Consider the following 12,100-nt stretch of genomic DNA (forward strand, 5'->3'; position numbering starts at 1 on the left):
GGAGCAAGCTACCAGTGAACAAGAACAAGCCATCCCAGTGTAACTAGGAGGGTTTATGTTATTTTTAATCCTCTACCAGACTGAAGTGAACTCTCAGAATAGAATGGAAATTTACATCTTACAGCTGTACACAGAAAAAAAAAATCAGGTATAAATAGACCCCAGTAATTCTTTTCCAACTTGGAAAAAGGATGAGATGCAGCTATCCTCCCTTTCAGCTGCTTGCTTGCTGAGAGGCTTTACCAAGCTGTGCACTTCTCCTATTTATGTATTCCACACACTGTCTTCCTTCTCCTAATTCTTCAGCATCTGAACAAAGCCTCAATGAAGAATTAAGCTTCAAATATATATCTGACTGTAGGCTAGAAAGGATATAACAGCAGGCTGTTCCATTTCCACTGCTTATTGCAAAGATGAAAACTTGGATTAATATTTGCTAAGATGATGGGGGAAGAAAAAAAAAAGTGCTGGAAAAATTAAATCCTGCTATTTTACATTCAGTGATTCTAAATAAATTCAGTTTTTAAATAACATAATTTAGAAGAGGGCACCAGGGAACCATCTGGACACCTGAGCCCAGACACTCAGCACAGTTTTAGAAGCTGCCATGCAGCATCCAAAATTCTAGGCATGATTGTTAGATGGGATGCAGGACTTAGAGGAGTCCAGTGTCTGGGCTCAGGTGATAAAGCATTAACCAGAAGACAGAAAATACATCTAGGGACCTTTGACATGGCCCTGCAAACCTTTCTCATGGCTCAGGAGCCACTCCATCAGCATAAAAAACATTTACCTTCAGAATTACTGAAGCAACTTCAAAACTTGAACTATTTTAACAGCACCAATTCAAACTGTAAGTTATTAATTTTTTTAAAATATGAGAGAGAGGAGAAAAAGAGGGGAAAAAAGAAGGGTTTTAACAGTGAAGCTCCCCACTAGATTCTAGATGGTGTCTGAGTATCTCCTGACACAGGAAACCCAGCCAGGACTGTCTGAGGCAATTCCGCTCATTTCTCAGACAAGAAGCTCTCAATCTGTTTTAGAGGAGTGGGTAAATATTGCAGCAGAGGTGACCAAAGTCCAAATAACTTATATAAACTCATGCTGGAAACTTTTGTTGATGATTTCGGGGGTTTTTATGCTGCATACAGCTGAAGGATAAATAAACTCAGCAGTTTGTGCTTGGCAGAGATTACTTGTACAGCCTTGCCAGCTTGTCTCAGAGCATGATTAGGCATATGGCACATTCTTGATCTCTGGGGAAAGATTCATTATCCCACAATTTTGTGTCATTTTTAAGAGGCCAACCTAACATAAGCAGCAACGAAGGCACAGAGGTATTCAGGTCACGCAGCCAAAAACACATTTTGCTTTCAATCACTGCAGATCCTGAGCATTTGCTTCCTTTTTAATTGCAGAGGTCAATGAAAACCCAGTAAAAGCTGCCATTTCAGTGTGCTTGGAGACCAACCCATAAATGCAAAACATCTGCTGTTTGTGGAGGCTCAAAAGGTGACTGTGAAAATCAGCTCCCAGTAACTGCACCACAACAGGGGAAGATGTTCAGCTTGGCTCTGACAGGAAAAACTTGTTCTTCTGTCACTGGCAGAAAATCAGAAAGCCCCAAAGAGTGATAAAGAAGGGGTTTTAATGATTTTTTTTTTTTCTTTTTAAGCCTTGTTGAGACTCTCTATTACAAACATACCCTAGCTGGCAGGGTGGAGAGAGAAGGGGGGATATTCCCAGGATTGCCAGCAATTCCCCCAGCTCACTGTCTGTGCTGTCCCTCTGCCCTGCTCCCAAGGGACACCAGTCAGTGGGACAGGGGTACATTTTCCTCACCCTTTGCAAGGCAGACCATTCACAAGGTGGCAGCAGCAGAGATAAAAAGGAAATCTCTGCCGATTTCTGTGGTTTTTTAGCTCTGTCATCATGATTTAGAACCACAGATCGGTTGAGGTTGGAAAAGACTTGAAGATCATCCAATTCCAACCCCTTTCCACAATCCCAGGTTGCTCCAAGCCCCATCCAGCCTGGCCTTGGGCACTTCCAGGGATGGGACAGCCACAGCTTCTCTGGGCCACTCGTTCCAGTGCCTCACCACCCTTTCTTCCACACATTTAAAAGAATTTCTTCCCAAAAATCCATCCTGTCTAAAAACACCTGCTGATATTTTTACATCTCCTCTTACTTTCCAACTGGCTGTGAAATAGCACTGACAAATGGTTTCTGGGCTGGAGATTGTTGTTTGACATCTCTAAACTAAAATAATAAACTCAGTACAGAGGGGGTTTAAGGTGTATTGAAATGCTTCCTTAACAAAAATTTCAAAACTTTTTGACCAACACTGATTATTCCACCCTGTGAATGCTCATTATTATTCACCAGGCAAAGGATAAAGAGAACAGGAAGTTTCTATTTTCCTGGAAAAGTCTGAAAGGAGTTAAAAAAAAAGTTATCCTCTCAGGATGCAATGTGCCAAGTGTACTGAGTGCAAACACGAAATTTCAAATGGGAATTTTCAGTTCATGTCCATCACAAGACAAAATGGTATTTTGCCAACAAAATGGGCAAGTCCAGAATTCATTTTCTAGTGAGAAATAGCAGCCCTTATGGTTATGAGTTTTAAGCAAGATTTTTGTGAATCATTGTGTATATTTAGAAATCTCCATCTCCACATATAATCTTGTTAAGTACAGACAGCTTTTGAAAGGAAAAGGGAGAGAAGTGAGACTGTAAGGACGGGTCACAATATACATAATTTAAATATTTCAAGTGGGCTGCCTTTAAAGTATTTTGCAGTGCATTATTTTTGATGGAATGGTGTCAAGATCACAAAATACCCACAAAATTGAGCTAGCACTGCCATCTCACACAGCTTAGTTTACATTATTTATGGCAGTTAAGGCTTAGTTCCCTCCTCTGAAGTTACATTTGTGTGTGAAGATGGAAGCAGATTTCAGCATCATAAAAAGAGGAATCATCTTTACAAACTGCAGATGTTTCATGTGAGCCTTAAGAAGTCTTCCATGCTATTTTGAGCAGTATTTTATATTTTACCTGAGGTTTGCCATTTTCCTTAGCATTTAAGGTTGGCATCTGGATTCTGCACCGAGAGGCACCATTCAGGAAGGTTTTAGAACTCTAAAAAAAGAAAACAAATGCCATATTTCATATTTTTGCCTTTTTTTTTTTTTAAGGATCACATTATTGTCAATCATCTCTCTGGAACAAGTTTTTGTGCATTGTAACATGAACATGACCCCAACTGCAGCATCTTTAGTTTGATGACCGTGTGGTTTGAGTTTTTCAAGTGCTTACACAGACCTATGGCAATGGACATAAAATGCACTCACAAATTGATCTGAAGGCTTATTTCACACTGGTTTTAGACAGAAGAAGCTCAATTCAGAGCACAGTCATGCCCCTCTCAACATCTTTAGCTGCTTTTTCCTCTACTCAACTTACTGACATTGCAAACTCAGTTTTTGCTTTTAAGCAACAACTACAGAAGTTGGTTTGTTTCATGAAAACATTGATTTTTCACTTTCCTAATCCCTTTAAGAGAAAAGTTCATCCCTTTATCTTATATTCTATAACACTGTATTCTTTTAGCCCATTAATGCACTGAGTTCTTGTGGACAGGAGTATTGATAAGGAGTCCACCAAGTTCCAGAAGAAAAAATGAGACAAAAAGCTATACTTTAGATACCAGATGGAATTGCTTTTTATCCTTATTTATTAACAAGTACATTCCTTTGTCAGTTCACACCAAAATTCACCGGAAAACACCATTGGAATTCACTGCATTCACTGGAAAATGCCATTCTGAGATCTTTAGTCTAGAAAGATTTACCAGGGACATTCAGGTTTGTCTGCTGAATTAAATATATACAACTCTAAAGTAGGTTTGCAGTCAGGTATGGACAACCTATTGCTAAATCCAGAAGAATCACTGTGTATTCCTCAGGGATGAGATGTTGAAGTGTCTAATCACACATTGCACACCACATTGAAAAAAAAAACCAAAAAACAAGATAGAACAATAAAACCCCTACAATGACTAAGTAATTCTTCCTCCCCCCCCCAAAAAAAAAAAAATATGTATTTCAGTATTTTTTACACAAATTGCAATTCATAAATCAATTCCTTCTAAGAAGAAAATACACTTGTGAGGATTAACTGTGGTAATTCTGCAGCTCAGGACAGAGCTGAGGCACAAGCAGTTTTGGACATGCATTCCTCCAAGTAAACCAACAACACTCGAGCCTCCAGGGTCTGACAGAACAGATTTTTAAGTTTTACCTTACAGAAAATCTGGCTTTTGTCAAAAATGGGATTTACAAGAATCCACAGGGAAGAAAATCCATCACCTAGAGACAAGTCATCTACATTTTTAATCAGCAGCTCAGCAGAGAAAAAATGAATGACTTTTTCATTTGACCGTCAAAAATTAAAATTTACTATGGTAAGGAGAAAATGTCTAGGGAAAAGGACTAGACTGAGAGGCTGCACATTTAATACTTAGGCTTCTTCCTCTTTTTCAGGAGATAAAAACTGCAGCCAGGTAATTTTTAAATGCACAAGCACTTTGCAACAGTAGTTCAAGGGAGGGAAGTTTTCTGGGAATGCAAAGTGGAGACAAAGGAAGTTCTTAGAGTACAAAGACAGGTTTGTATGAACATGATGTAACTATGGGAGAAAAAAAAGGCACAGGGAGGAAAGATGAGAAGCAATAAAACCCACTCTAAATCACATTTCCCAAAAGGGGAAAAAAAAAGTTAAATCTCCTCTTCAACTTTCATAAAGGAAGTGCAGCAATTTTGAAGAACACCCACTGACTTCTTACTTGTATTTGTCATAGGTACAGCCCTTCAGAGAGTCAAGATTAAGCCTCCAGTGCCAGCATTTAGAAGCACTTTATTGTCCTCAATTATTTATTTGGAAACAAATTTCAGATGGGTAAATCAGAGCCAAGGTGAATCGAGGCAAATGAAGCAAAGCCCAGGAAACCAGAGAATAAAGAGAAAGAACCACACGCTCAAGGCTCTGTGCCTGACTCTCCATCTGTGGTTTTGGACAGCTCAATGAAATCAGATTACTCACCACTACAAACTCTGTGGAAATATTGGCCTCACCACCATGCTGCAAATAAACACGAGACCAAATTCATCCAAGGCTGACATCACACAGAGAGGACTGTGATCTCTCAATCTTAATAGAAACCCTAAGTCCTTCCCTCGTGCTGAGCATTTATTTTAGTGCTGCTTAAATTTAACTGGCCTCATTCTTCCACAAGGAGATTTAGTTTTTAGCACCAGCCAGCAGAGCTGCCTGCACCTGCCCAGGACATTTGGCCAAAATTTCCTGCCACAGCCCTATGATAAAAGCAAGTGTGCATGTTTAATGCATAAAAAAAAAAAAAATATTTCTAATTATTTGCAAAAGCACATAAAGTTGTGCAGGTTGTTACCAGAATGACTGAAGGAAAAAAAAAAAAAAAAAAAAGGACAGCAAGTATTTTACAGCTGACAAGTTCTATACCTTGTACAACGCAGATCAATTTTTTTTCTCTATTTTACTACATCAACCTCCCTTCAATTAGCACTCACTTTTCTTTACAGTCAGAAGCTGTCATCACCACATCTACATCTGGACATCTTGAACTCCTACCTAATTAATTTCCTTAATTTCTAAGGCCACCTGTCTGTGGTGAACAGAAGGTGTGAGCCCCTTCCACAAGGGTTTAGAATCCTTGTAGACCATTCAGGAGTGAAGTATTTGGGCAGCTCCAACGACATAAAGCTCCCCAGGACAAGGCAAACCTCAATCTGAGAAGGTTCCAAGGCAAGTGGGGAAGCCCTGTGATAAACTCCTCCCAGATGTCCAGATATGAAATGGGAATAGGGAAGGAAGAAATGATGCCTTTTGTTCTGCAGAGCAAGGTTTCCAGGGAAACAGGAGGTCAAATGCATCTCACACAGTGAGAGTGAGCCTGGGGCAGTGACCCTGCTGCTGCTGCTGCTCTAGTGAAGACTGAGTCAAATGCTCCTCCTTTTCTGCAACTGGGGAAATTTGCTCCTAAAATACTATTTTTTTTGTTAAAAGTATCATGATAAGTAGATATTCCAAGTCAGAATTTTCCACACTAGCTCACTGAGACATATGGGCAACATATGTCAGAGCTCTTTAAGTGTAGTTGAAACAAATATTTATTTCTATAAATCTTAGCTGGATATTCTGTAAAAACAATGCTCTGAACTACATAAAAGCTAAGTAAAATGGGACTCTTTAACAGCAGGCAATGAGAGTCACTTAAAATACTCTCATATTTGACAGAAGTTACTTGTAAGAAATGAAAGAGAAAACAAAAAAGCAAAATACAGAGCATAGTGTGAGCCCACCTTGCTCACAGAAATAGAACAAGAACAGGAGTTCCACAAACCATCAAAAGCATTCAGAAGCTTTATCAGAAGTGCTTCATATGAAGATAAAAAAACATTAACTGGAAAAGAAAAGAGAACACAAACTAGAAAAGTTGCCTTCAGCTCCTGTTCAAGAGCATTTAAAATGTAAAATACCATTGATTTAAAAACATTAGGTGGTAAAAATAGAGCAATCAACCCTGTACAATCTACCTGTGAGACCGGAAAAGAAAATGCACAGTTCACCTGAATCCACACGTACAGACAATTTCCATGTGGGATTCCCTTGGGACTTTGACCAACAACCCTGATTTGTCCTCAGACATGGGAAACCTCATGGCCTGCTCTGCCAATCCCCTCTACTATTCCAAAAAAATACTTGGAAATGTGGCAGACATGATTGCCCAAGGGTTCCTCGGAGCCCGGAGCAAGAACTGCTCCAGATTTTGGCTGCAGTAGAGACAAACAGAGAGCAGAGTCTCAGGGAGCATGAAACAAGATCCTGTGAGCACAATCCTGAACAGAACTGGGCCAGGAATGACAATTCTGTCATGAGAAGTTACACACAGCTGGTCTTCCTAATGCTCTCCTCATTGCCTTTCCCTGCTTTTTACTTTTCTCCAATTCTATTTGGATTGCCTTCCTCTTCTTGGGTTCACAGCTTTACAAGGCAGAAAAGGAATCATCTCACACAGTAACTCGGGATTTCCTAGGGAAATCTTTCCACCACTGACACCACTTTCTAAAATATTTAATTCTGAGCACCAAAAAAAAAAAAAACAAAAAAACAAACAAACAAAAAAAAAACAAATCAAAAAACAAAATATGAACAGTTTTTACTTGATTTACTGTAGGATCAAGTGTTCCAAAACAAATTAATTCACTTCTTGATTAATTTAGAGAGCAAATAAGCTCCTGGTGGTTTACCAGTGAAGCACAGAAGACCAATCATTGCCTCAAGCACAGTTAAAACAGGCTGGCACAAAGAGCCACACACATAATCTGATTCACAGAACCATCTTAATAAACATGCCTATTAGGAGGCAAAAACCAAAAAAGAAAACATATTTACTTACACTGGACGGTGTGCAGGAGCAACTGACATCTTTAGGATCTGAAATAAAATACCACACATAGCTAAGAGTGAAAAAAAGCCTAAGAAATCTCTTAAAACACTTTTAAATAGTGTCACTTACTGACAATAAACTGACAGTAGAGATAAGAAGTGCTACTCTGGCTGTCCAGCTAGTTCAGAATTCTTGTTGTATCTGCCAAAATTAACCTCCAGAGACAGGACAGTTACAGTAAAACAAACATTCACATCTCTGAGTCTGCACAGGGACGGGATGGGGCATTCCTCTTCAATTTCTAATTTAAAGTGTCAAAAGCTGCTCCCTCAGCTGATGGCCCAGAGGAGGATGGGGTGCGGGAATGGCAGCACAGGAGGTGTCCTGCAGCCACCTGGGACTTTCTGCCACTGAAGGTCACACTGAAAGCATTTCCCAGCACAGGGGCTGCTGACAGGACAGGGGCTGAATTCTGGAGTGTCACTGTGTCAGGGGACCAGAGCAGGAACAGCTGAGGGGGCTCAGCCTGGAGAAAAGGGGGCTCAGGGGTGTTTTATTGCTGTCTGTAATTCCCTGCCAGGAGGGGTCAGCCGGGGGGTCGGGCTCTGCTCCAGGGAACAGGGACAGGAGGAGAGGGAACAGCCTCAGGCTGAGCCAGGGCAGGTTCAGCTGGGATAGCAGCAGGAAATTCTTCACTGAAAGGTTTCTTAAATAATGCCCAGGAAGGTTTGGAGCCCCCATGGTGGTGTCCAAGGAAAGCCTGAACATGGCACTCAGTGCTCTGGGCTGGTGACAAGGTGGGGAGCAGTCAAAGCAGGACCTGATGACCTTGGAGGGCTTTTCCAACCTCAATGATTCTAACTGGATAAGCTCTTTGAAGGCTCTTCTCTACCAATCAATCACTAAGTAATTCTTCCTCCCCCCCAGAAAATCAAGAATATGTATTTCAGTATTTTTTACACAAATTGCCCTTCATCAATCAATTCCTTCTAAGAGGAAAATATACTTGTGAGGATTAACTGTGGTAATTCTGCAGTTCAGTACAGAGCTGAGGCACAAGTAGTTTTGGACATGCATTCCTCAAAACAAACCAACAACACTTGAGCCTCCAGGGTCTGACAGAACAGATTTTTAAGTTTTATCTTACAGAAAATCTGGTTCTTGTCAAAAATGGGATTTACAAGAATCCACAGGGAAGAAAATCCATCACCTAGAGACAAGTCATCTACATTTTCAATCAGCAGCTCAGCAGAGAAAAAATGAATGACTTTTTCTACCAATGTTCTGGGAAGAAGCTCTCTAAGCACGGGCACAGCTTGAGGAGTAGGAGCTCTCCATGGCTGAAGCACTCACGTTCAATAAGGAGCAGGAAACAAACAACCCCCATGACAGCCACGATGACCCCAGGCACCACAAAGGAGAGACCCCAGCACGTGGACACCCAGTAAGCAGCAATCAAGGATCCCAAGATGTTCCCCACTGAAGTGTGTGAATTCCAGACTCCCATGATCAAACCTCTCCTGCATTAAAAACAAACAAACAAAACACACAAACCCACAAATATTCATCTTCAGAGTTAATCTCTTGAGAAAAGTGTATCAAAATGGTCCTGCAGCTGTGGTGTCAGTGAAATGTATCATATGGTTCTTTAACTGATCATTTATTTATGCTACTATCTCTACCTGGCAATTTCAAGGCACCTAAATATTAATAAAACTGTTGTAAATACTCTGTGCATGACAGAATTTATCCTGCACTTACTGGCATTTAAAAACACCACCAGGGCTTGCATATTTCTGGACAGTTTCTTTGTTTAAAACAAATATGCTGATGTTGTGTAGCATGTGGACACCAAGTCTGATGCTTTTGGGAATAAAAATCCTCCTGCAAACACATTGCACCGATAATCTCATGCTTGCAGCACATGTCAGACTCTTCATGCAGAAGAAAATAAACTGTAGAGGATATAGAGGATATGTGGAGCAAATTCAGTATTTTCTGATCCCATTCTGGACTAGAAGATGACACCTGCACCAGCTTGGCTAAAACACACATCAGGTTCCCACACTAGTGTGGAAATCCCACACTAGAGCTGCTGCACATCAGCTCCCTCTGAGGTAAAGCACAAAAATCCCACTGAAGTCATGACAGCAGGGATAATTTTTTTCCCCTTTTAAGTAATGGGAAAACTGCCTTGCCCTCAGCAGGATTTTACCTGGAGCAGCCTAACTTGAACAAACCCAAATCTTTTCCATGGCCTGAAGACAAAATCTACGAGTTCTGCTCATGCTTCGTGGAATTAGAGCAGAATGCAAACAAGGACCAGGTCACTGACATTTAAACCAGAGCCCTACTCACCAGCCCACTGTGTGGCATCCTAAAAGTAAAGGATGTTGCTTTTGCACAAAGCAAAGCCTGAATAAATGTATTTATTTTGCACAGACTCCCCAGTCTTGTTCAATATTAAATGACAGCTACCATTCTCTGCATTTCCTAATGGAAAATTAGTTTGAGGATACATCTTTTTAACTATCCTGTGGTTTCTATAAAAATCAAACACTGAATTTCAGTACATCCTTCTCTGGAATTAACAATAATAGTCTACATATACAAGGGATGGTATCACAGTAGCATTATTATATGCTACATGCATCAACCGTTACCACAGACAGTGGGTTTGGCATGTAACTCTTGCAAAATTTATGGAAAATTACTTTATGGTGTGACAAAATAAACATCATGAGTGGTCACTGTGCAGGATTAAGATAAAAAACAAAAACAAAAACAAAAAACAAGCCAAGCAGATGATTTAAAGAAGGTGATAAAAAATAGGTTAAATCAGTTGTCATATATATTTTGTCTTCTAAAATAAGTTTTCAAGTTTATGTAAGTGTGTTAGAAAAAAAAGACATTACACAAAGGTATTTTTTACAGTTATGCCCTGGCAACTGTTTTGAAACACAAATGAAAACACAGGAAATTTCACATTAAAATGGCATAATAACAGCCTTTACTAAGAGTAGTTTTAGACTGTTTACATTTACAATAATTATTCTAATACAATTCTGAAATAATTAATCTGAAAAAGAGCTATCACAGAACAGTGTTTTGACATGAGGGAGACAGTTTCAAACCTATATATAAATTTAGCAGCATAACTAAGGAAGCTTCTCTCAAAATTCTAACTGCTTTGCTTCATTAAAAAAAAACCAAACAAAATACCATAGAAGCCTAAGAAAGATATTTAAACAGATTATAATATCACAGCTCAGAATTAATTGATCTGTACTTCCAAACCTTTGGATTATGTATTTACCTTCCTTTTCCAAACCAGTTGCCAATACACGTAACGACACTCGGCCAGCCAGTGGTCTGCACCAGCCCATTGGCTATCTGAAAGTATATTAAAAAACAATAAATAAAGTTTTCCTGTCATAAACCAGGTTCCTACACAATTCCTGCTGAGTGCTGCATTGAGAAAAGGAAGTCTATACAAATGCAATGAATTTAGAAATTTAGTGGGGTTTTGAAAGCATTTCTTTTCCCCTCAAGAATAAACAAGTTACAAAATTTTTGCAGAGATTCTTCTCTCTACTTACATCTTTATAATTAGTTTATGATTTAAATCACAGAATACTGTAATTCAGTCACATATTCACCAAAAATCACACTGCTCTGAGCTGAAAAGACAAGTGAATTCCCCACACTCAAGCAGCAGCATAACACTTATCTCAACTTGAGCATATGGCAAAGCATGTTTGCAATCAAATAAAGCAGAAAAAAAGACAACTTTAGGGGAGACTGGATAACTTTAAAATGCTTAACAGACATCTGTAAATAAACTGAGAGGAGGAATTTAATTTAATATAGTCAGGATGAAGTAAGAACTATTTCAGTCTCCACATTGTACAGAACATTAACTCATCTCAACTCCTGAACAGCTCCCTGTCTACAATTGCACCATAACACAAACATCACAATACAAAACCTCACATGCACAATGAGCATTTGAACATGCAACAAAAACCAACCTCACTCAACCCAACAAAAACCAATGGGGCTGGTGGTGCGAGACCCCCCCCCCCACCCTGGAGTTATAGGGCTCACTGACCACATCCCACAGGGCAGAGACTGTTCAACCCTAGAGGAAGCATTTCCTGTCCTGGAAAACCCCTGATTCCAGAGATTAATTGGTGACAATTAATCAGTGCTGTGCCAGGTTAGTATCTCTCCATGTCACCTTGCTCACTGCCAAGCAGATGTGCCAGAGGGGAGAGTGTTACTGCAACAACACAGAAAGCAGCAGTGCAAGGTGCAGACCTGAACAAAATGGCCCCAGTGCCAACCCTACCCTGCTCCTGACCTAAATTCCATTTTGGCCAATGGTAAAAATTCTTATGACACCTGATCAGAGCTCTGAAAAATCTCCCCCAGTGAACCTCGTTACATAAGCTGCCTGTTCCCAGCCACACCAGTGTGGGAGACTGCTCATTATTAGCAGTGTAAATGGAATTTTCCTGCAGAGAAAGCCAGGATGTGTCACTCAGGTCTTGGCAGAGTGACAGAAGTAAACACCGCTTGTTTCAAAACTCACCGGCATTTAAGCTT

At 40.0% G+C, this 12,100-nt stretch overlaps 1 protein-coding gene across 6 annotated transcripts in view; it reads right to left on the bottom strand.

Annotated features, from left to right (window-relative positions):
• Positions 1-12,100, bottom strand: part of SLC37A1 (solute carrier family 37 member 1) — a 35,503-nt gene that overhangs the window by 12,865 nt on the left and 10,538 nt on the right. For 4 of the 6 annotated variants that reach the window (XM_085586680.1, XM_085586666.1, XM_077781692.2 and 1 more), the window contains exons 8-11: positions 10,809-10,885; positions 8,846-9,012; positions 7,502-7,539; positions 3,061-3,144 (exon numbers count right to left, since the gene is read on the bottom strand). In XM_085586680.1, the coding sequence (XP_085442806.1) occupies positions 3,061-3,144; positions 7,502-7,539; positions 8,846-9,012; positions 10,809-10,885 (366 nt within the window). Of the gene's footprint in view, positions 1-3,060; positions 3,145-5,106; positions 5,146-7,501; positions 7,540-8,845; positions 9,013-10,808; positions 10,886-12,100 lie in introns of all 6 variants that reach the window. The other 2 variants (XM_085586662.1, XM_085586695.1) reach the window with 1 other exon arrangement.

The sequence above is a fragment of the Lonchura striata genome, chromosome 1 (genome assembly GCF_050655825.1).
Source record: "Lonchura striata isolate lonStrDom1 chromosome 1, ASM5065582v1, whole genome shotgun sequence".
Classification (NCBI taxonomy): Eukaryota; Metazoa; Chordata; class Aves; order Passeriformes; family Estrildidae; genus Lonchura; species Lonchura striata.